This window comes from Euleptes europaea, chromosome 3 (genome assembly GCF_029931775.1).
Source record: "Euleptes europaea isolate rEulEur1 chromosome 3, rEulEur1.hap1, whole genome shotgun sequence".
Lineage (NCBI taxonomy): Eukaryota > Metazoa > Chordata > Lepidosauria > Squamata > Sphaerodactylidae > Euleptes > Euleptes europaea.
In genome coordinates, this window is record NC_079314.1 from 58179132 (window position 1) to 58205079 (window position 25948).

Below are 25948 nucleotides of genomic sequence, written 5' to 3' on the forward strand. Positions count from 1 at the left end.
TGGCTACCAGCAACTTCTCCTGCAATTGCTGATTTATAAATGAATCTTTTCAGTCAGAAAACCAATTGATTTAAAGTGTTTCATTAACGCTAGGTTGTAGACTGACTAAGTACCTGTGTACACTTGTTTAAACTCTTGGGCAAAACGTTTACAAATGTAAATGGAACAATACATGCAAGGTTTTCTTAATTGTGAACAACACCTGACATTTAACAGTATAATCCTAAGCAAAGTTACACCCTTCTACGCCTATTGACTTCAGTGGAGTTAGAAAGGTGTAACTCTGTATAGGATTTCACTGTAAGTGATTTGTTTCCTTGCTCTGATCTGCAAGGATTGTGCTTACAAGATGCATTGAGTTTCAGAAGTGCTCTGAAAGTAGGCAATGACCAGGACAAGCCCTCACTTTGCCCTCCCACTTGGAGTTTCAAAAGTGCCTCTAAACTTCAACATGATGTCAGAGACAATACACAGCCTCTCCCTTTGCAGGAGGGGAAGGGTCACCTTGTTCTCCCTGCACATTTCCCCACGTTTTGCCCACATTTTCTGGATGCGGGAGGTTGGAAAAGACATGTTTAATCAAGGCAAAGCCCCGAAGCAGTCAGAGGGGTGATAGTGAGGAAAACAGCCTTGCATAAAAGGCCAAAATGTAAGTAGCCCTTCAATAATCCCCTCTGTTAAGGTAGTCAAATCTGTTATACTCTCCTGAGTTTATGCTTATACTTACCTTCTAAGGCTTGCCATTAGAATAACCATTCTTTACAAATGTCCTTGATTTATGAAATACTACAGGCAGAAAGATGTATGAGTGGGAGGATTGTAAATGGTTGTTATGAGTAGCTTCATACATTCACACAAACTTGCAGGGTGACCTTGGGCCAGTCACACACTCTCACTCAGTCTAACCTACCTCACAAGATTGTTGTGAGGATAAAATGTCAGAGAAATATCTAAGCTGTTTTGGGTCCCCACTGGGGATAAATGTGAGGTACAGATGAAGTAAGGAAGTAAACAAACAAACAAACATGCTCAGAGAGATTCCCTATCTTCAAGTGTCTATTTCATGACAGAATACTTTAAGAGAGATTTGAGGAGATTAATGCAGCCCTTGTAAATGTTATCTTGAAAGCCAGTATGGTGACCTTGGGCCAATGCTAATAAATGAATAACCTTCTTTATGTACATTCAACATAAAAATTCCCTAAAACCTTAGACCATACTACTCAAAGAGAGTGATCTTGAAAACATCAAAAAATATGTAAGATAACAAAAGTGAATTAATTAAACTGCATAAAGAATACATATTACATATAAAATCCCTGTACATGACTAAAATACTTTAATAGTATTTTTTTAAAGGAAAGTACACATGTGGTAGAAATCTCCATTTTGGTAGCAACCGAAATCCACCATGTTCATTACCTCAAGAGGATATTTTTGTCCATCTATACTATGTTCAGATCCATCATGTGACGCATTGCATTTTCCCCAGTGGAATGTTATCTTGCTTGCTCTAAATACACCCTCTAAGCCTCCTCCAGTAACACTGTATTCATTTGTCAAATTAATTTCCACTAAAGAGAAAAAAATAAGCTGTCATTTATCATAGTTAAGGGAAGAAAATCTGTGGTTCAAATATATCAATATTAGAAGTGGAGGGAATAATAAAAATCAAAATAAAGGATATCCTACTGCATTAAATATTACTGATACTGAAGCGGGTCAATGCCTTTCAGTGATTATGCTCTTAGAATCGACCCCTTCCTTTTTTTTAGCATTTTTGTTTTGTTTTATTTAATCTCTTGGCATCTTCCAAGGTCTTTCCAGTGTTTAGTTATTGAGACAGCAATAACAGCTTTTCTGTAAGCGACATCAACACAGACCTATGTTTTGTGAATGGAATAAAGAGTCTTCTGCCCAGGCATGTCTAGGCTTGCCCAGGCCTGTCTATCCAGGAGGAAACAAGCCTCTGAATGGATTTACAAAGAACTTCAAATAGGAAAATTCTACAAATTCATCTGTTCCATATGTTCTTATATGCTTCTATATGGCCTATAAGTGAAGGCCTGTGACAATACTATTATTCATGGCTGCATGTGTTGTAGCCTCTTTGGGAGGCAAAGGGAGCAGTATTAAGCAGATCTACTTGGAAGAAAGTCCCATTTTATTCAATGGGGCTTACTCTCAGGAAAGTGTTCTTAGGATTGCAGCCAAACTTCCTGGCTATGATCATAGGACTGTTCTAATGTGGGCAGCTTAATGATGGTCCAAAGAGTCTCACAAGATGGCCTCAAGGGGATACCAGTGGCTATGCCATCCTCCCAACCCTCTCTTCTCAAAAAGCCCATGATGCACCCCACAGGAGCTTCTTCTGCATACTGAACCTGCAATGCCAATGGTGTTGGTTTCCTTACGCAGAGTATAATTCTATACTCTACTGCCTCTGTGCAACACAGCACAGTCACAAGTATCTCTCTTGACCTATATAGCAAATAATAACTAAATGAAATCTGTTTTATTGTAAGTCAAAGGGTGATTATTCAAATAAAATGAGATTTTTAAATACAGGTTGAGTATCCCTTATCTGGACAGCCAACATCCAGACTGATCCAAAAACCGGACTTTTTGAGGGATACTCAATATACATGAAGTAATTCAGCATGGGAAACTGCATTTACCTCCATCAAACATTTAATATGTCTCGCAGCACTCTCTAATACACTGATTTGTGGATGGCAGTAGGGTGATGTTTCCTTTTGTGAATTCCAATCCTGTCCATTAATGATGGGCTTTTGTATGGCTGGCATCTCTCAAATATAATGGTGACCATCTTTACAAATTTGTTTTTAAAATTCTGAGACATGTTAAGTTGTGTAAACATCAGTTTACCAACATATCATTGTGTCAAATGTAGGCATTATTAACAGACATAATTGTTAAGTAGAAAGTACTCAGAGCATTATCGTTAGTAAACACACTGTATTAGAATTACTCTGTTCATGTGGTTTCAATGGCAATTATTGTTGATGTATATAATTTTACTTTGAGTCCTCTTGACTTGATGATCGAGTGCTATTACTAGCTGATTTCCCAGTAGTTGCAAAAATCCTAATTTCAGATACTAAAAAGTAACACAAGAGATCATATAGAAACACTTAAACATCTTTAACTTCTAATGCAAAATGAATGAACTTTCATTAATATTAAATAAATAATAGCAGATATATGTGTACCTGTTTTGCCTGTGTTGGAGATTAAAGTGTCATTTGAGGTTTCATTTTCCCAGCCTTCAAACTGCAGTTTCTTAAGATTTACATTTACTGGAGCTAGATCTTCATCAATATTAATAGGTGACTGTAAGGCACCATTACACGCTGGATATCTTTTCCCCCAGTTTGTTTGATTTAATGTTCCTAAACATGGAAAACAACACAAGTAAACAGTTAAAATAAAATTTCATGAGAGTATTTTGTTTTATGAAGGATCAAATTACGCAACTTAATGTTCGTTCACAAAAACCTTTAGTTGAGTTTTTACAGATGATTCCTTTATTTCATGATAGTCACAAGCAACTACAGCATAAAGATGTGAGGGATCATACATCTGAATATTTTGCTACATCCAAAAAAATCCCTTCATGCACAAAGCTAGATTATCAGGGAGTCCGCTTCTAGCTAGGGATGACCCCCTCCAGGTAGGGGCTGGAGATCCCCTGGAAATACAAGTGATCTACAGAATACATAGTTTATTTAAGGAAAACATTTATTTCACTTCTCCTGGAGAAAATGGTTGCTTTAGAAAGTGGAGTGAATGGCATGATTTCCTATTGAGGTTCCTCCCTTCCCTAAAGCCCACCCTCCCAGGCTTCACCCTCAAATCTTCAGGTATTTCAGAACTCAACGTTGGCAACCCTACTTCTAATCCATGCTAGTTTTGTGTGTACAGAGTGTGTGATTAATCTATATTAGCAGCTATTTCTAAAGTGGTGTCAGACTGACATCATCTTCCATTTTTAAAAGGGCAAAAGTACACTTTGATCAATCCTAAAGGTCATATTTTTGTCTGCTACCTAGACAACAAGACTTCTCTGTCCCACCTTATCATCAAGTGCTCAATTATCCTTAAACACCCCCCAAAAGGGTACCGAAACGGGCAAATTTCCCAATTCCTAGCCAGACTAGTTCACAGAGTTGGAAATTGGACATTCTTTCTGCAATCATTTAGAATCATAGAGCTGGAAGGGACCACCAGGGTCTTATTCTGGCAGGTTTCCTCCTGGCTGGCTGGCTTTCCACAAGCTTTACCTCTTGTAATCACTAGATGTTTTGTGAAAATGGACTAACATGTTATCCATCTTGACATTTTTCTTCTTCTTCTAGGACTCCAGTTTCAGTTGTGAATTAGCTAGAAACTCTGTTTTTGTTATTTGTTCTCTTGGACAACATATGCTGCAGTATTTGGAGCAATGGTTAAAAATTAACTACTTTGGCTTTGAATACAACTTTGGAAAATAGACTTTACATTCACAGAACTCCATAACTCCATGAGGGAGAAAGGCGGGGTATAAATTTTGTAAATAAATAAATAACTCCACCAATTACGTAATGGTCCTTTGTGGAATAGAGAGCTTTTCAGAAATATATTATTATTTAATTTCTTGTTATCTGATAATTGCATTTTTTGCAAATTATGTTAATTATAGTTTGCCTTTGGAACTATTTGTGCCTAAATGTCCTGTTATGTTTTATTCTTCCAGTAAACAGGCACTTGGTTTTATAAGAAACATGAGGTACCTCCAATTGGCGAAGAGGCAGAAAATAAAGTATTCATTAACGAGTATTAATTATTAAGTGTCCATCTGGAGTGGAAGCAGATGATTATTACAGCTTTTTTTTTAAGGAGCTCTCTAAAACAGTAAAACTAAGGTTGGTAAGAAAACGTGATTGGCCCTAGGTTTTCCACACTAATATTTTTATTTTGCAAATATAAACATTTGGTAATTAACACAAATCCTGTCTTGTAAATGTTGTACCATGTACCTTTTTGAAACCTTTAGAATGGCTCTAAGAAGGTTATAAAACATGATTTTATGCTGGCATTGCAGCATTACAGCACTGACGGAAAGATTTGCATTCCTGTCAAATATATCAGAGCAAAGAGTTATGATTGAGAATCAGTTCCAGTGATACAAAACAGTCTCTTCTCCCTACAGATAACTACTCACACAACATGTCAGCTTGCCAAAGAACTGTAACATGTGAGCAAACAATTTATATGAGATTATCCATCTTCTTCACTGAAAAACTGCAAGCTGTGATTTTTTGAGATCATATAAAGAAACAGGCAACCTTGAATGAGTAGGTTGCTCACATCTTATGTTTATTGTACTCTTCACATAAGCGTTTATTTGTAAAATTGGCAGCCATCTGGTATCATTGCAACTGGCTTTGATATGTCAGTCCATTTGTTGGTCAGGAAATCACCACATGTATGGAAGCATCTATGCACTCGTACTGGCTTCTGAATCTAACCACCAATACCGGTTCACAGAGCTGGAGTACCCCTTCTATTCCATGCCTTTCTTATTACAGCTGATCGTCATTCACCCTCAAAGCAGCCCCAGTTTCTGGGAGATTAGGAAATCACTCAGGGTTGTAATTAAACATCTCTGGGTCATGGGCAGATTTAATAACCTGTTTTTCTATCTTTTTTCAGTTCTTGAGCAAAAATGACAATTGTAGTTCTACATTAATAGAACAGTGTGTTTTGATTGTGTCTCATTTATGATGTCTTGAATTTAAAAAAAACATGTAGCCAGGAAAGTAATAAATATGATATGACCAATTCCCTTCACAATCCATCAAGAGTACAAACAACTTTTCTTTCTCAATCCCCTATTGTATCCCCTCCTCCATAAAGCTTCATCTTAGGTTGGCAGATGTGTATACCTACAGAGCCTTGGCTCTGAAATACCTGCATGAGCAGCTTCCATTTTTCTCTCTGTGGTGGTAGATTCTCTTATAATTGGAAGAGAGAAAAGAAGGGGGGAGCAATTCCTGTATGAAAAGCAAATGAAACTAGGCTGTGCAGCAATCTCTTTGTTCCCTATACAAGGAATAGTTAAGGCTGCTTTGAGGACGGGGCTGGTGGTAATAGGGGCTTTCTGCTTGCTGAGACTAAAGGGCAAGGGACATGCCTGAAGGAAACATAAAGCTACTGAACACATAATGCCTCATGAAGATACTAATGCATGATCCAGCCTCTAGGATGTAGAACCATAATGTTTGTATGAGTAAAAAGAAACAAGAGAATGGAAAACGTGCTCCTATCAAAAGTAAAGGTGAAAGATACTTGCAACCTAGTTTTTGAGACAACAAATACAGAAAAGCACCACAGTTCCACTGACAGAAGAGGGAGGAAGGATGATTTAACCCAGCGTGGTGTAGTGGTTAACAGCGGTGGTTTGGAGCGGTGGACTCTAATCTGGAGAACTGAGTTTGATTCCCCATTCCTGCATATGAGCAGAAGACGCTAATCTGGTGAACTGGTTTGGTTTCCCCACTCCTTCACATGAAGCCAGCTGGGTGACCTTGAGCTCTCTTAGAGCTCTCTCAGCCCCACCTACCTCACAGGGTGTCTACAGGGTGACTGTAAACTGGTTTGATTCTTCCTTAAGTGGTAGAGGAAGTTGGCATAGAAAAACCAACTCTTCTTCTTCTATTGCAACTCCCCACAAACCACATGGCCTCTGCATGGGCCCCTCTTCTTCCAGCAGCATGATGGTAGGATACAACTATCATTTACTGCACAATCCTAAGGGGAGGTGGTGGTTAAGAAGTGCCCAGGAACTGAGCTGATTCCCGGCCCAAAAAAAGAAAGCAAAGAAGTAATTTTAACAAAACCCTATGAAACGCCTCCATAGGGTTTCACTGGGCAAAAAGAGTTATAACTCAGCACTGGCTTAAGGGGGCGTTCCTGGGCTCCGCCCCTTGGATTGCCCCCTTTGACACTGGTGCAAGCCCTTGCGAGGCTGTGCCAGCACCCGCAGCTTGCACTGTTGCACTGATCCCCAGAGCCAGCGTAAGTGGCCCCACGCTGCTGTTAGTGCCAGTTTAGATGGTGCAAGTGGGACTAATGCTGGCACTGGGATCGGGCCAGCTCTTAAACTATAAGGCTGCATAATCATTTGGGCAACACCTCAACATAGCTCTTTTTGCCATACCCCATTGATTTTAAAGTGATTTAACTATTATTTATTTATATGCCAGACTGTAATAACCTTAGCCTGTACTCACACTTCAGATTATGTACCCTGAAGCTCTACTGCTGCCTAAACATATAATATTGCTAGTTGCATTTGATCTTTTGATAAATTTAATATATATATTAAATTAAGATATCTATCTATCTATCTATCTATCTATCTATCTATCTATCTATCTATTTATCTATCTATCTATCTATCTATCTATCTATCTATCAATCTATCAATCTATCAATCTATCAATCTATCCCTTTAAGATTAATACAAAGTTCTTTTGAAGTAACCTATTTCCACAGCTCCAGAAAATGTTGGATTATGGACCTTAGCGGAATATCCTATAGGTGATCAACATACTTCTGTGCTTGCAGATAATTCCAAATTGAACATTGTGATTTTATTCTTGTTTCTGAGCAAAGTCCAAAGTAACCCATTAAAGAGTAGGGGAAATATATAACTCACTGCTTCCTATATCAAGACTATATCTGAATGCAGGTCCACAAGCAAGATCAAAGCTTGCACTCTGGGTATAGCATTTTACTATGTCTTTATCCTGATAAGAAACAAAAAAAAATGTTTTCACTAATTCAAGGTTCTGGACCGTTATGAGCAGCCAAATTAGTTTCTTAGAACGATGATTAATGTGGCATTCAAAATATCATGGAGGCTCATGGCTTACATGTGGGAAGACTGAAAACAGTTGTATGTTGCCAACATATTGATATTGCAAGTAAAATGTCAGCTCCACCATACTTATTGAATTTTTGGCCACTGGGTTCATACAAGATTTTGGCATTTCTGAAATAAAATGTATTCTGCAACAAAATGTATTCATCTAACAAACTTATTTATGGAAGAATAACATGGGCAGGAGTATGGCAAATTGTGGGGGTGGAGGTGGAGAGGAAACTCAGAAGAGTGATCAATGAGGGGAAAAGTTATTGCTTGTGATTCGAATAAAGTCTGGTTATTGGCTGCCTTTCTCATGAGGTGAAATAAAGAACTATAGCTGAAAAAGCGAGACGCCATTCACTTATAGCCAATGTTAATAAGACGGTCAAGAAAATGCCTAGCCCTGCCACAAAGCAGCCATCTATATGCATTTTTGTATCAAAACTCTGATAGAGCAGCTAGCATAATTCTAGCATACAGATTTCCGATATGATAAGAGTGGGAAAGCACAAGCTCTTTCCTTTGCCCTGTGGCAAATACTGCTGATCTTTGCATGCTGTCACCAGAATACAGTAAAGATAACAGAAAAAGGAATTTTAAAAAGTGTTAGCCATAACAGAGCTAAGACTTCCAAGCTCAATTAATCAAGTGGTACATATGCCACACATATGGGAAAAAAATGGAGATGCCATTTTGAAAAATCTTTGTGCATGCACACATCTGTTAGAGAAAAAATTATTCCTTTTTAGCACTACTCCATAACTAGCCATCAAGATAGTAATTGTTGCAGAATGTATTTGAGTCACACCTTTCCATAATAAGCACAACTGGTTCAGCTATGAGATTAAATATTCATAAACTTTAAAAGGAGGCAAATCTGTTGTGCTCTGTTTAATAAACCCTTGCTTGGGACATTATTGCATGATACAGCAGGCAGAGAAACACTTCCATCAGTGTAAAAGCAAGGAGCAGGGAGAGAGAGTCACACAATGTTGCTTGATACATTAATATGTTTTATACACATAAAATGCCTATTTTCAGCTCTGGAATGCTGATAGGCACACCAACAACGCAATCCTATGCAGAGTTGCTCCAGTCTAAACTCACTGACATGAATGGGATTAGACTGGAGTAACTTTGTTTAGGATTGCAATGTAAGGCACTTATAGCATGTACAGAGTCCCTACAAACCAGATCAGCTGAGCCAATCCCCTGCCTGTATTTTGTATATATGAAGTCACACTGCCACTTGCTTCACGGCCTAGGTTTCACATTTGTGCAGGAATGCATTTCCCCATATGCTCTGTTTTGATAGCAAAGCCTTCTGGAGGGGCTACTCAACAACTGAGTAAGCTGCCTGAAATCAGGAAGGCACCTGCATGCAGAATACATAAAATAGGGTATTTTTATAAAGGGAATAGGGATATAGTATGTAGAAAAAATTACAGTTTTACTGCCTGGTTTATTATGCATTTCATTTTGTTGCATTGGATTTAACTTAATTACTATTAAGTTGATCACCAAGTTGTGGTGATGGCTGCCAACTTGGAAGGCTTTAAGAGGGGAGAGGACATGTTTATGGAGGATAGGGCTATCTATGGCTTAGTAAAAATGGTTACTAGTCATGATGCATACCTATTCTCTCCAAGATCAGCCTATTAGTAACTATACAACACAGACAGGATGATGCTGCAGTCGTCTTGTTTTTTGGACTTCCTAGAGGCACCTGGTTGGCCACTGTGTGAACAGACTGCTGGACTTGATGGGCCTTGTTCTGATCCAGCATGGCTTTTCTTATGATCTTATCTTGGTTAAGACTAGCTGTGGTCAATAAGCCAATTTCAAACCATGATTTCAGATCCTGGTTTGACAGACTCTTAATGAATTGGTTAGTACGTGGGCCACATTCAGATGACAACACATCAAACCACATTTTTTTGAGCTGTCTGAACTGAGCCATTATGCAAAGCTGCTTCACTTAGTCTGGCCATTATCCACTCATTGTCTTTTCTATAATGTTTTTTTTCCCCCCATTATTTCAAAAATGGCAAAAAATGCTAACAAAAGTCTATCTTCCCACTAAAAGGAGAAAATGTTCTTCTGTATGAGGCCACCAAACTCACCAATTGCCACTGGCAGCTTCAGGTTAAGTCTCCCAGTTTTCACTTTATAAATTTGCCAAATAATTTGCATTACCCAGTTCTGCAGTTTTGGTGCTGCATGACACTTCATTCCTTGGAAGTGGGTAGGTTGGGTAGGATCCACAGCTGCCCACACCCATGGGTTCTCTATAGTTACTCCCACCTTGTGGAATGACCTGCCTGAAGAGGTCAGGAAGACTCCCACATCTCTGCCATTCCATAGAATGTATAAAATAGCATTGTTTTTAGGATGGCATTTTTATACAGGGCAAAATACTATAGTTATTGTCTGGGAACTGCTAGGCAGTCTTCACTGCATTGTTCATTAGATGTATTGCAAGTGGGGACCCACAACAAATGTGCAGGCAGGGACATGCTTCTATGTCAGTTTTCTCCCTTTCTTTCCCCCACCCCTTCTCTGGCAATCCTCTCTCATTCCTCTTCTCCCTTCACCCCTCTATGTTCCCCTTCTCTAACACCCAGCCAGAAGAACCAGAGGAAGGATGGTATTAAAAACTCTCTTTCTCCCACTCCTTCTCAATTTGCCCCTCTCCCCCCCCCCACAGGAGTGGCTGTGGCACGGTCCTCAGGAAAACACCTCACCAGCCACAGGGCCCCCAGGAGCCACGGTGGTGACCTGGTTGTTGGGAGCTGTGGCAGCTGCATGAGGCTCCCCAGAAGCTGCCATGCTGTCCACAGGGCCCCCGGGAACCCTCTGACACTAAGTAGTCTGCGTGTGCATATACAACATTTTTGTTGGGGGATTTAACACCCCAATACATTTTTAAAAAAGTTTTAATGTTTTTCTCCAAACCTGGGGGGTTTCCCCAAGTTTGGAGAAAAATCTCCTTTCTGTCATTGTGGCCCCAATCCTCAAATTTAGATGTCTGCATATGGGGGCCACACTTGAGAAATAGATATAGATACCACTTTGTTGCATTGATCTTGAGTTTTGTAATCCTGCTTACATTCAATTTTAATCGGAATTTATGTTTATTGTATGCCCACCTTCAAGGCCTTTTATTGCCTGAAATAAAGTGTGTTGTAGCAGTTAGAGTGCTGAACTTAGACTGTAGAGACTTGAATTCAAATCCCTGATTGTCTTGGAAGTTCATAAGGTGTCCTTGGGCCAGAAGAACCAGAGGAAGGATGGTATTAAAAAGCAATACATTAATAGATTGATAAACTTCCTGGTCCACTGTAAATCTAATATGCCCAATATTTATTAAAATATTTATCATCTGCCTTTCAAAAATCAATTATCTTAATATGATGCTGCACCAGTCCTTTAAAACCAGGTACTGGTACAGCTGTTGAGTTGTCCACAGGGCTCTGATACAACTGTATATGCATTAACATTAAAGTATATTAAGGAACAGCAAAAATAGCGTATCCCAAATATTTGCAAATGGTAGTGAAAAACAGGGGCATGAAGGAGATTAAGACAATTGGAGCAATTTCTGACAAATGCTAATCATGCAAAGATTCGAATTTAAAACACTTCAAGAAGAAAAAAGAGAGGAAGAAATGCTGGCTTGTAAAAGGAAGTATGTAGATCTTGCACTACACTAATGGGTGTTAGTTAATTAAATAGCTTAAGGCAACTGAACAATCCACAGCCATATCAATCAAATCAATAGAGTGCTTGTCAGAATGGTGTAACCAGAGAAGCCCTTGGGATTTGTACAACTCACTGTTAGACAAAATGATATTTTTTTCTTGCAAAAACATTTTTTTTAGGTTAGGCAATCTTTGAACCAAAAAGGGTAACATTATGCTGGTTAGAAACACACACACACACACACACACACACACAGCTCCTACTTTCCAGAACCCAAGGAAATTCTATCACCACAATATCACTTCTTATAACAAAACATTTTAAAGCAAGTTTATGCACAGGAGATGGTAGGTAAGTCAAACTGGCATAGTACAGGAGGGCAGGAATACATATAGATACTATCCAGACAGCTTACATATGGTGGTGTCCAACCCTCTTGGTGTAGTGATGTACAAGTTCAAATTGTACTTGGTATGGTGACCCCAATTAAAACAACAACAGAGCATGCACTAATCAATAAAGCTGCAAAAGACTGAGATCCACTTTCACAGCTGCTGCAACCCACTATTAGGTCAGGACCCACAGTTTGGGAAATGCTGCCATATAGCACTAAGCTCTGTTTTTCCATTTTCTGATGAAGATGGTTTCTGGAGCACAAATATAACAGAGCCATTGTACAGGTCTGTATAGTGGAGGTAACACACTAGGACCCATCCTGCCTTTCACTCATAGGGTTGCCAGGACCCTCTTGGCAACTGGCGGCAGGTTTTATGGGTGGAGCCTGAGGAGGGTGGGGTTTGGGGAGGGGAGGGACTTCAATGCCATAGCGTCCAATTGCCAAAGCAGCCATTTTTCTCCAGGTGAACTGATCTCTATTGGCTGGAGATCAGTTGTAATAGCTTTCCTTTCCTTTCCTCCCTTAGAAGCTCCTTGATCCATTGATCTTGAGCAGCATATATCTAGTGTTTGAGGGATATAAGGACTGAAACAAATATTGCCACTGACAATGTAGCCTTGGGATCCCTATCGCTTAGTAGAAAAGCATTATGTCAGACACAGAGGCATTAGATTTGTATGTTAAAAGGGGGGAGATATAATGTGATCGAAGTTTCTCGTAAAACCGGCATTCCAAAAGGGCATGAGCTAGTGAATCGATAGAGCCAGAAGAGCAAGGACAGGTCCTGTCTGGATATGGTATATTCAAAATTCTGCCCTGCATAACCATAGAGGGGTTAGCATTCAATCTAGCTAAACAGAAGGCTCTAGAAAGACGAGGAGTTGTCAAATAATATGTATAAGCAGGCAAACCACGTGGTGGTGGTATTCCGAAGAACTGGGATGAACAAATGCGGCGAGCACGAAAAGTAGTGCTGTTATAATCAAGCTCTTTAATGCACTTTTTAATTTTGGTGAAAGCTTCAGTTTTCCCAAGATGTAATAACATATCCTGCGAGAAGCCCAACAATGACAGTTTCTCATCTAAGATTTTTTGCCATGAGGATTTAAAAGGGTCGTGCTTCAGAGAAGCTAGGAACCCCTCAGTGCTAAAGAACAGTGTAAGGTGTAGTTTACAGGCGGCCAACCACGCCCTAGCTTCAAGTGACATTTGGCCAAACTCGGAACGAAGAGTAACGCCAGCAACACATCGAGGGGCATTTAGGAGTTTTTGTAAGAACTGAAGCAGTGGACGATCTATAGATTCATTGATTACTGTTATCCAGATGGCAACACCGAAGAGGATAATTGGGGTAATTTTCAGGTTAAAAACCTGAATAGCCCCTGGAATATATTTGCCACCTTTGATGTGAAAAAAGTTGACTATAGCACCAACCCCAGGTTTAATTTTGTTGGACACTGCTTTCTGATGGCATTCCAATTTAGGTTATGGGAAAACAGAATGCCAAGGTAAACAAACTCCTTGACTTGGTCAACCTCAAAGTCATCTAATACCCAGCGAAAAAGAGGCATTTTTCTCCTCTTAGTGAAGATCATAATCTTAGATTTATGATGGTTTATTTTAAGACCTTCCCTAGAGCAGTACTCAGAAAAAGTTTGCAAAGACCTTTTTAAACCAATTCTTGTGCGGGACAGGAGAACTGCATCATCAGCATAGAGTAGAATAGGTGTTTAATGACTTGCAAGCTTTGGGGGGTGGCAAAACTCTGAGAAATTGATTGCCATATCATTCAGGTATAGATTAAACAAGAGAGGAGCAAGGAGGCAACCTTATCTAACTCCCTTGACCAGTCCAAAGGGCTCGGTTAGTTCTCCTTGGTTGCCACAGCGAACCTTAGCTGTGAGGTCGTATGAAATTGCTGAGTAAGCCATAGTAGCCTCCTATCCATAGTAGTATTTGTTAGTTTCAACCAAAAGCTCTCCCTTGGGATGGTATCAAAAGCTCCCTTAAGATCCATAAAACCCGCGTAAAGGGTGCCATTTGGGGGGGGGGGGGAAGGAATATTTCTTGGCTAAGTGAGAGAACACTAAACAATGGTCCGTAACAGACCAACCCCTTCTGAAGCCAATCTGCTCCCAGCCAAGGATGTCATTACTCTCAACCCAGTCCAACAGCCTCTTTAATAAGTAGGAGGAATACAATTTGCCTAAGCAAGACAAAAGGCTGATTGGACGATAACAGCTTGGGTCAGAGCGCTGACCCTTTTTGAAGATTGGGACGATAATAGTATGTCTCCAAGATTTTGGAATGGCTCCTGATGCATTAATTTGTGTAAATACAGGAGCAAGAATGTCGGCCCACCATTTACTATTGACTTTAAAAAGTTCGTAGGGGATTAGATCAGAACCTGGGGCTTTCCCTGAGCGTAAACGATCAATGAGCAGTTTAATTTCATTAGGAGACACATCTGGCCAGGAATTCCGCAAAATAGAAGGTGCTACAGGTATAAGTCCTTGGTTTTCCACAGAGTAGGAGAAAAGGCTCTTGAAGTAAGCTACCCAGACCGATGACGGGATACATGCGGGGACTCTGACATAGCCATTACTTAGAGAATTCACAGGCCGCCAGAAGCTTGAATTATCATTGTTGTTTATAGCTGTAATCAAGTTCCTCCAATTTTTATATAAGGCCTCTTTTTCCCTCCAGTTTACCAAGTCCTTTTTAATGGTTAGCAATTCCTTCAATACTGAAATAGTATTGTTCCTTTTGAATTCTCTGTTTCCTGGTTATAGCTCGTTTAAGGAGTCTGCGCTCACGGTTAAAACAAGAATTTTGTTTGGATAAAGCATGTGAGCTTGAGGTAATTTCCATAGTAAATAAGGGTTTAAATAAATCAATTAATCTGAAAAAAAAACATTTAGGACAGTAGCTGCAGACTCTTGCCCAAGGAGGGCAGCTCTCAACTACGTCACCTCCAGAAGCTGCATTCTGCCAGGCACCAAGGAGTCAAACTCAGGACTCCATTAAACACGCGCTAGGGCTTTTTGGGATTGATGCAATGTTTGATGGTGGGACGATGTCAGATGCTGAACACAAGTTAGGTTGGCCGAAAGAGAAATAGGGAGATGGTCCAGTTGTAATAGCAGGAGATCTCCAGCTAGTACCTGGAGGTTGACAACCCTATTTCACTCACCTAGTAAATACTGTCTGGCACTTACTCCTTCCCTCCCTTTCCAGTAGGGTTGCCAGCTCTAGGTTGGAGAATACCTGGAGATTTTGGGGGTGGAGCCTGAGGAAGGTGGGGTTTGGGGGAGAGAACTCAGCAGGGCATAATGCCATACAGTCTACCCTCCCAAGCAGCCATTTTCTCCAGGTGAACTGATCTCTGTCACCTAGAGATCAGTTGTAACAGCAGGAGATCTCCAGTCACCACCTGGAGGTTGGCAACCCTGCATTCCAAAACCCAATCATACCAGCATCATATGATGGCCCACTCAAGATTTAAAGTGGCTATCCCAGTTGGGAAAAATACAACTAGATCAGTGTTCCTTCTTTATAACCATTTTATGCAGTTGCCACGGCTCGTGTCGTTAAGGGGTCTACACTCTTAGAATGTATCACTTACTAAAAAGTGAAGTTATCTTATTCAGCGAGACCTCACAGACAGGAGTCAATGATAATTCCTACTACTGTAGGCTTTCTATTGAAGTGTGCCAGAAAATTTATAAACAATGGACTTCCTTTAAATAACATTTATTTCACATAAAATATATACATGCATGTGAATATTTACACACTCTCAAAACATGTCATAAAATACATTATGATATATGCAAGCAGTTTCAAACAATCTTTATAAGCAATTTCTATATTTCATAATATTTCTCTCAGAGTTTAAACCTTTCAACTTGTATCTCTATTTCATTTAGTATACCACAGTTACAGAATCTTATAAAAACATGGTTAGTGTATAATCATTACAGAATCCCTATCAAAACATGATTAATATAATGGGAGGGAAGATATGGTTAGTAAAAACATCTTAAAATCATTCCAGGTATCATAGCAATATTTCAGGACAAAAGACATGCTTTTATCTTGCCATGTCATCTGTAAATCATCTTAACTTCATGGGAGCTGAATTTATGTTCAGGATATTTATGTTTCAATATGTGTTATCTTTACCCAATGCTGTGAGTAGAGGATATAATTCCATAAGCTTTGTATTTAATCTATTCTATGTTTATGGACTTCTGATCATTGTTAAGATCAGGAATGCTACACACATGCTGATAGTATGCGTGTATTTTAACAGTTAGCAATGCAGAGCTTATGTGTTATGTATAATTCATTATGTGTAAGCTTAAGGCTGTATTAATGTTCTATGGAAGAGTTATTCTCTGGCTTTGCCAATTTCAGAGAATATGTTTACTTGGTTAAGAGTCGCCTAATAGGTTCTGTATATGTTTTATGTAAGCACTGCATCATATATGCCTTGTGCATTACCACAGAAAACAGAGATCTTCCTTTCTCTTCAGGAATATCTCTGGCCTCTTACCCTGGGAAAGTTCTGAAGCCCTTCTATTATTTAGAAAAGACTTCTGAACAGATCCAGGGAATGATCGATATAGGATCTATATAGGATAAACAATCCTCATGCCTGCCAGCATTTGGAAAGCCAGGACAGGATCAGACAGATCTTCTTTGAGGTTCCATTAATCCTTGCTAGGATCAATTGAGGCTCAATATACCAAATATGGTGAAGATCCAATACACTTAGACTCCCATCTTCAAGGTAGAGTGCTAGGAGTTCTAAGGTCTCCATCTTTGTCATGGAGCAGCCTGCCAGCATTTCACTTCAGATTCTAGCCTTTATGAGAACTAGAATTGCTGAACTGAATTCCCTTCCAAAAGGGATTTCTAGCTTTAGGCAAGAAGACTGTAAATCTGTTCCATAGTATGCAAGAGATGGTAAGAGAGTGAGGCCTGACTACCAGAGTTGTCTTCCTTCAATCTTCTTAGGTTTTACATCTTTCAAGATGGAGAGAGCAAGGCCAGACAGCTGAGGCTGTCCTACAGTTACTCTCTGCCTTCTGGCAGTTTGGTTCTGGCTTTTATTCTCTCAGACCAGCAGTCATCTGAGCTGAGAGACTAGAAGCTTCTGCCCTGGGTTGCCACTCTAGTACCTATATCCCTACTATTGGCAACACATGGTGGTGTGCCATTGTCACTTGGTCTGTGAAGAAAGCATTACCATGTTCTTGGCATTAAGTTATAAAGTTCACGGACTTCCGGTGGTGCCGCTGGAGAGAGCACTCCATTTCCCCAGGCTGTCCTGGGAGAAATCCAAGTTTGCGTTATTTCTGGGGTACATAGATACCCCAATCCGACCCTTGCAAGTGGGTTGGAAAGCAGGAACTCCCTGCAGCCTGCAAACGCGGTTTGACCTCCTAGGTACTCTGAGGGGGCTTTTTTAAGCCCCTCGGAGTCCTGGACGCCGGTCCTGCGAGGGCACTAGGGAAGGACATCGCCAAAACGCAACTCTGGCCTCAAGCTCTACCCTCCACCACCTTATTACCAGCATAAGGACTACATAAAGAAAAGAACCTCACCTCTTGACACCCAAGTGAGTACAAAGAACTCTGCGTCTACTTACTGGAATATTTGAACAGACGGGGGGCTGATAAGAACATTTCTGAGACCCCCATTCCTCCTTAATTCGAACTGAAAAAGTTTGATCTGAGTTAGTCATCGGGATTAGCGACAGGACCTTTATCAAATTGATCAGCCTAAACCATAACAAAGAGTCGGAAGGATACCTTTTAGATTGACAAGAACTATCACCAATGAGAAGGTCCGAGGGAAGGGGAGGGTGATCTTTCTTCCTGATTTTCCGGCGAAAAGAATTTCCTGCCACGTTTGTAGTAAGGGAGCGCCTGGAACGGAAGACTTTCTATAACACCCTCTCTATCATCGGAACTAAAACAACAGGAAGTAGCTGTGGGACTGAATATGCGTCGCACTCGAGTTACTTTGAAATCATTCCTGAAGGAATAACCATCGAGAAGAGGCGGTAGAAGGTCCGCAGCACTTGCAACTTCCGGTATACTTCCTGATTAACCCGATCTAGAGCGACCGAAAAAACTCACTGGTATTTTAAAACTTTAAAATGCAATTTTAAAGCCAATTTCGACTCTTTTCAACCCGAAAAAATTATTAGGCTGATGTTTGAATTATCATCTTTTAATCAGCACCTTAAAGGCCCTGTCTGTGGACATGTATTTTACCAGCTTTTTTTGAATGTAAATGTCTCGACCCCGCTCTGGCTCACTACACAGCCCTGCCTATACTAAACTAAGGGACTCTTTACAAACCTCGACCATGGAAAAAAAGTTACAGGATATGCTAACTAAACAAACTGAGGCAACAAATAAACAGTTTGAACAGATGTCTACACAGATGGCACAGTTGACTTCTATGATGACAAATCTTGGTCAAGCATCCCAAGCTATTAATCAGAAGTTGGATGTGGTCACTGGAGACTTGAAAGAAGTAAAAACTCAAATGACTGTTATGAAGACAGATATGCAAGCGATGGATGTATCAATTAAGAAAGTGATGGATGAGCACAAGGACACAAAGAAAAAATTAACAAGCCAAGAAAAACAGACTGAAACAATACAAACTGATCAGATGGCGGCAAAAAATCAAATGGCAATGATGGAGATGAGAGTGAGAGAGACCAATCTTCGTATACGCAACTTTCCAGATATGATGGGAGACAATAAAGAAACTGCAATACCAAACTTGGCCTACTTATTTCAGATAGATGAACAAGAATTAAAACAAGCCATTAACAGAATATATAGGATACCATTACCTGCCAGAATGAGAAGATCTAAGCCAAGAGATTTGATGATAGTGTTTTATGACACCAGAGTTAAAGATAAGATTATGAAGATTCATTATGAAAATCCAGTGTCAGCAGGAGATTCCTCTCTTATACTACTGAAGGATATTCCAAGGCATCTACTCTCACAGAGGAATAACTACAAAGACTTTGTGTCTACACTGAAAGCTAATGGTATCAAATACCGTTGGATTCTGCCACAAGGTTTGGCTTTCACCTACAAGGAAGTGAAAACGACAATTCTATCTCAAGCAGATGTGGGGAAATTTCTGAGAAAATATAAGATGGACCTTAAAGAATTACCTGGAGAGAAGGAGGAAGAAGAAGAGGAAGAAGAAGAGGTACAGGGTGCAGAAGGAGGTACCAAATTATAGACTTTTTATTCTGCTAAAAAATACTACATTATGGCAAAAGCAATTTCTTGGAATGTAAATGGACTGAATGAGAAAACTAAAAGGGATAGAATCTTCAAATATCTACAGAAATATAAATACTCCCTAATTTGTCTACAAGAGACCCATATAGTTTCAAAGCATAAAAAATACTTGGAGAAACAGGTGCTTGGACAAGCATTTATTGCTTCAGCCAAAACTAAAACAAAGGGAGTGGTAATCTATGCCCACCCCAATCTTTGTCCAGAATTAGTATATAAAGACAATGAAGGAAGAATTGTAATTATCAGAACTAAAATACTGGGACAAAGGACAATAGTGGTTGGAATTTATGCACCCAATGAAGGGAAAAAACCCTTCTACGAAAAATTACACGATTTGATAGCCCAGCACGCAAAAGACCAAATTTTATTGATGGGCGACTTCAATGGAATTATTCTCCCATCTCTGGACAAAAAATCAAAAGCAAAAGACATCAATGATGGATGCTTGCCTAAAACTTTCTTTACCATGGCTTCAGAATTAGAATTACAAGACATTTGGAGAACAATGAATACAACAGCTAAAGAATACACCTTTTATTCAGCAAGACATGATTCACACTCCAGAATCGATATGATATGGGCCAGTAAATCAATCTTCACGCAACTACGTAAAATTCATATCTTACCTAGAACTTTTTCTGATCATAATCCTGTTACTTTTGATTGGAACAATAAACAAGCATTTAGATGGCGAATGAATGATAAACTTTTAAAAGACAATAAGATACAAAAGGAATTACAGGTTTTAATGAAAGACTTTTTTGAAATTAACCTTAATGGGGAAACTTCTTTGAATACAGTTTGGGATGCATTCAAAGCTGTTCTGAGAGGTTTTATGATACAGAAACATTAGGCCTGGAAGAAGACTCAATTGCAATTTACAAACAATATACTTTGGAATTTACAAAATTTGGAGCAGAAATTGGTAACGGTAACACAGGAAGAGGAGAAAAGAGAAATTCAAATAAAGATTTCTGCATCTAAACACCAATTAAATTTGGTAATAATGGAGGAAATGAATAAAAATCTGAAACTTGCTAAACAAAAGTATTTTGAATATGCAAATAAACCAGGAAAATTTTTAGCAACACAACTGAAGGACTCATTTCAAAAGAAGATTATAACAAAAATCCAAACTGTTAAAGGACCAGTTTATTCAACTTCAGAAATTCAGAAAGAATTTGTTTCATTCTACTCTAAGTTATATCAGAAAGAAAATACTCCAAAACAGAAAATAGATAAATTTCTAAACTCAATACAGATGAAAGCTTTGTCAATGACCCAGAGAGAATGTATTGAAGCTCCAGTAACAAGGGAAGAAATACAAGAAGCAATACTGAGACAGAAGATGGATAAAACACCTGGACCAGATGGAATTACTGCACTATTTTATAGAACATTTAGTGACAATTTAGTTGGATTTTTTGGCTCACTTTACAATGCAATTTTGGACGAGGGAACATCCCCGGAGACTTGGTCACATGCATTTATATCATTGATACCTAAAGAAGGAAGAGATCCAGAAAAAACATCCAATTATAGACCTATATCGCTGCTAAATGTGGACTACAAAATTTTTGCTTCGGTTTTGGCATGTAGGATAAAACAATTTATTAAGGATCTTATACATGAGGACCAAGCAGGTTTTATACCAGGAAGGCAAATAAAAGACAATGTAAGAATTTTACTAGACTCACTGGAATACTATGACCAGAATATTCAACAAACTGCGGCTTTTGTATTTTTGGATGCAGAAAAAGCCTTTGATATGGTCTCTTGGAACTTTTTGAAACGGATTTTGGATAAATTGAATTTTGGAGATCGTTTTCAGAAAGGTATATCGGCTATTTATACCTCCCAACAAGCTAAAATTTTGGTTAATGAATCAATGTCAGATAATTGCCAAATCACGAAAGGGACTAGACAGGGATGTCCCTTGTCTCCACTTTTATTTTTGTTGGTGTTGGAACCGCTATGTGTGAAACTAAGAAGTATGGAGGACATCCGCGGGTTAAGAATTAAAAAACATGAATTTAAGTTGAGAGCATTCGCGGATGACCTACTGCTAATTTTGGAAAATCCAACACAGTCAATGAATATACTTCAGGAGACTTTGGACGATTTTGGAAAAGTATCAGGCTTTAAAGTGAATCAAGAAAAAACAAAGATAATATTTAAAAATTTATCGGAAACACAGCAACAGGAATTTATATCTTATACTGGCTGGGAGAAAGCTAACAAAGTTAAATACCTGGGAATTTGGATTACTGCAAAGAATAAAGATCTGATAACCAACAATTACCTCAAGTTATGGGGTAAGATTAAAACTGATATGATTATATGGTCAAACAAAAAATTGTCACTAATGGGACGTATTTCAACGATCCAAATGAATGTCTTACCGAGGATGCTCTTCTTATTCCAAAATTTACCAATTATATCACAAACTAAATATTTTGAAACTTGGAGGAAAGACATTTCAAACTTCATCTGGCAAGGGAAAAAACCAAGGACTGCCTATAAATACTTGGTGGATCTAAAAACTAGAGGAGGCTTAGCACTGCCTAATTTTCAACTCTATGCTGAAGCGGCAGCTTTAGTATGGCTAAAAGACTGGATGAACTTGTCAAATATACGTTTGTTAGACTTGGAAGGTTATAATAACTTAAGTGGATGGCATGGTTATTTGTGGTATGATAAAATTAAATTACAAGCAACATTTCGTAATCATATAATCAGGTCCTCTTTACTTCGTATCTGGATGAGATATAAACATATTTTGGAACCAGAAACACCGATGTGGATATCGCCTCAAGAAATGCTAACTTTGCGCCCACTTAGACCAGACAAATTTATTACTTATCAAGATCTAATTAACTGGGAAGGAAAGAAATGCTCACTAAAAGACTTTCAACTTCTTAAGGATGATTTACAATGGCTCCAATACTACCAAATCAAATCAGTTTTTATACAAGATGCAAAAAAAGGTTTCTCTAAAGAAAAATCTCCTTTTCAAAGGATTTTACTAGATAATAATACAAAACTGATTTCTAAAATGTATAATCTCCTTTTAACAATATATTGTGAGCAGGATACGATTAAACCAACTATGATCGATTGGGCTCAAAATCTGGGACGTGATATTGTTTTAAATAAATGGGAAAGATTATGGTCCAAAGATCTAAAAGGAATAAAAGCACAGTCAGTGCGAGAAAACATTTATAAAATGATGTATAGATGGTATTTAACACCCAAGAAAATTGCAAAGATTTATAAAACGATGTCCCCTACTTGTTGGAAATGTAACAAAGAAATTGGTTCCCTTTATCACATGTGGTGGACCTGTGACAAAGCCAAAGACTTCTGGGACATGATCTATAATGAATTGAGATTAATACTACAAAAGAATATACCCAAAACACCAGAAATGATGCTACTGAGTATGATTCCAGACGACTTAGCAATACAAAGAACTTTTTTGATTTATGCCACAACAGCTGCGAGACTGCTTTATGCAGCGAAATGGAAAGGGCTAGAAACTCCTGAGAAAAAAGACTGGATTGTTAAAATGTTTGAAGTTGCAGAAATGGCAAAACTCACAGCTATTCTAAATGAAGAAAATGACGTTCGGTTTTTGGGGGAATGGGGGGCGTGGATGCATTATTGTGAATATGAGTTAAAAATGGGAAGAATGGAAGAATATTTTCTAATCTGATCCAGAGGATTATTTCTGATCTTTTTTATAATGATTAAGTATAAGTATATTTACTAACAGACTATGTTTTTTCTTTCTATATATGGTATTGATAGTTTATTAAGATTAGATTACCTACGACGGGATGAACTTTTTATTAAGAGGCAGATAGAGGTGAAGGGGAAGTCAAAAATTTTTTCCATTTTTCTTTTTTCTTTTTTTTTATTATAAGATATGGAACTATAACAACTTTAAGTTAGAATTGAAATTTGATATTGTTATAGATGTTGTTCAATGTAATGGAAAATTTCTAGTATAAAACCTAATAAAATTTATATAAAAAAAAGTTATAAAGTTCACAAGTGCAAGGTTACTATCTGTTATACTGTTTGAAGACTAGGTCTGAGTCATTAGATTAGCATTATTGGTAGCATTATTCCCTCCTCGCATGGCAGCTATCAGAGGGGCTAAACTCCCAGGCAGAAATGACCTTCTTGTTAGTGTCAAGAAGAGGCGAAGCACCTCGGATAAGTGATGCTGATATTTTTCCAGACACAACCATCAAGTGGGCAACATTGCATATCATAACCTTGTACTCTTGTAGTTTATCTCAGAATACCGAGAATAGTCTTAGCCAGCACCTCAATCACATCATGACCTTTACTCTACTTTATTTACAACATCAACAATTCTGTTCAGAGAAATAAGTCTCTATAAACCTTTTTGTTAACCTTTACTTTTATGCTTTACTCATGAGATTCATAGGGAAACCACAGGTACAGGCTCCCTATCAGGCCTGCAACAGTAGTCAATCATTTTAGTAGTCAATCATTTTAGAGTCAGGTAGTTGAAGTATGCTACCTTGGACAATGCAATGGGCCTATTAGCATATTAGTAATTACAAGTGGGGAACCCACAAGGAATCATGGGGAAGAGAAGCCCCATCCTCTTGCTAGTCCCCAATTCCTCCTCTTTTGCTCAAGCCACCTCCTCCTTCTCATTTCCCTGTCACTTGAAATCCCCTGCTGCTGCCGCTCACTCCTCTTTTTCTTCTTCTTTCCATCCACTGCCACCATTGCCTTGCTCCCTCCCCGCAGGCTCCCACTGCTGCTGATTTCATTGCTGCCTTCTGCACCTGTCCTCTGCCCCATTGCCTTCTTGTACCATTTTAATGTCCAATTGCTGTATTAAAAGCTGCACATTCCCTATCCCCCATTAAAGATGATGTGTTGCTAGTCTCACAGAGTAAGGGAGACAAAGCAGACAAAAACTTTTCCTTTTATTGGCCACATTGCTCAGACATCCTGAACAAACAACATTATCTTGACATCCACAGAGCATGAAATTAATTCTATTTCTCTGTTCCCTACATAATGAAACTTCACATTCTGTGACAAATACAGCATTCTAGAACACTGAATCACTACTAGAAACATATCTCCTAGCTGGATTCTGTACACACATGTACAACTTTTTAATATAAATTAATCAAAAAGCAACATTTCCATATCTCTTGTCACAAAACAGCCAGAGACATTTTTTGCACTGCAATATTATCTTGATTTACATGTATATGTATCTTGCATGTATAAAATGTTCAAGAAAAACCAATCTCCCCAATGCAAGAAAATTATCATCACATATTAATTTTTAGCAATTTTGTTGCCTATAAGCAAAAGCATACAGTGAATACAGAGGGTTGTTTAGAGAAAAGATATTGTTTAAATTTTCATTTCATACAGGCATATGTATAAATGTCCTTATTTTTCTCCATTTTCCTATGTTCAAAAACATGACTAAGTAAACTATATAAAAGATGAAAGACATAACTACACATCCTGCTTAGAATTATTTTAGCTTCTTCTGTGTTTGCTTCCTCTTATTTTAATTAAAGTAGCTCCTTTGGAATGGTGATGGGCAGCCCATTCCTGAAAGGGGGGCAGTTAAGCAGCAGCTGGGAGTGGCACAGCCATGCTACCTCCACAGAGGCTTCCCGGACAGAAAATAGGAAAACAAATGTACTGAAAATAAAAACGTTAAAAAAAATCCCCATAGACTTCAGTGAGGCTACGCCAGCTATTTTGCTGGTGTCACCCCGCTACAGTATGGAGAGGCATTGCAGGCAGCTCTGCCCCCAGGAACGCCTCTCTGGATACTGGCAGGATACTGGCATTGAGTCTGGGTGCGCTGCCCCTGTCCCCCGCTGGCCTGACAGGATTTTTCAAGCAGGTAGTTTGTGGACTTACTATCTCTGCTCTTATGTGCCAACTATTATAGGTAGGGTTGTAACAGTCTCTGACATGATCATGGTATTTTGTGAACATGTGCAGAATTAATTCCATACAGAGCTTAAACACATCATTCAAACTAAGCCACTGTAGAGGTTTGTGTAATATATAATGAAAAGCCTGTCAGCTTACAAAAGGCTGACAGAATGCTCTTAAGGTCAGCTCTATCAAAAGCTAACTAAAGTTACTCTGGCTTTGACCTTGAAGGGGCAGTGCAGAGCACTTTTCTCTTATCTAAGTGTGCAAAAGTCACCTTTTTGACTCGGCTGCCAGATGTCAAAATCTCAAAGGCAGAACACTTGTCCTTTTCAAGGTCTTAACAGCTGAAACTGTCCTTAATATAGCTTAAAGGCATTTAAAGTTCTCTTAAAGATATGAGTAATATGCTTCTTTGCTCTTATGTAATCTTGCTAGAGGCAATCCTGCTAACTGATGTAAACAAAACACTTTGCAAGTGACAATGTCAGCTATAATTGTGTTTTGTTAGTTATATAGTTAAACGTTGTGCTACAGATTTCTAAGTAGTCTCATTTAATGTGTATAGTCCTAACGAAGAGGATGGTATAGAAATTAAATATGTAATGTGAT

General features: G+C 38.8%; 1 protein-coding gene across 3 annotated transcripts in view; it reads right to left on the minus strand.

Moving 5' to 3' along the window:
* PTPRZ1 (protein tyrosine phosphatase receptor type Z1) overlaps window positions 1-25948 on the minus strand; it is a 127362-nt gene that overhangs the window by 63352 nt on the left and 38062 nt on the right. For all 3 annotated transcript variants that reach the window (XM_056845797.1, XM_056845796.1, XM_056845795.1), the window contains exons 3-4: window positions 3234-3413; window positions 1423-1574 (exon numbers count right to left, since the gene is read on the minus strand). In XM_056845797.1, coding sequence (XP_056701775.1) covers window positions 1423-1574; window positions 3234-3413 — 332 coding nt within the window. The remainder of the gene's footprint in view (window positions 1-1422; window positions 1575-3233; window positions 3414-25948) is intronic.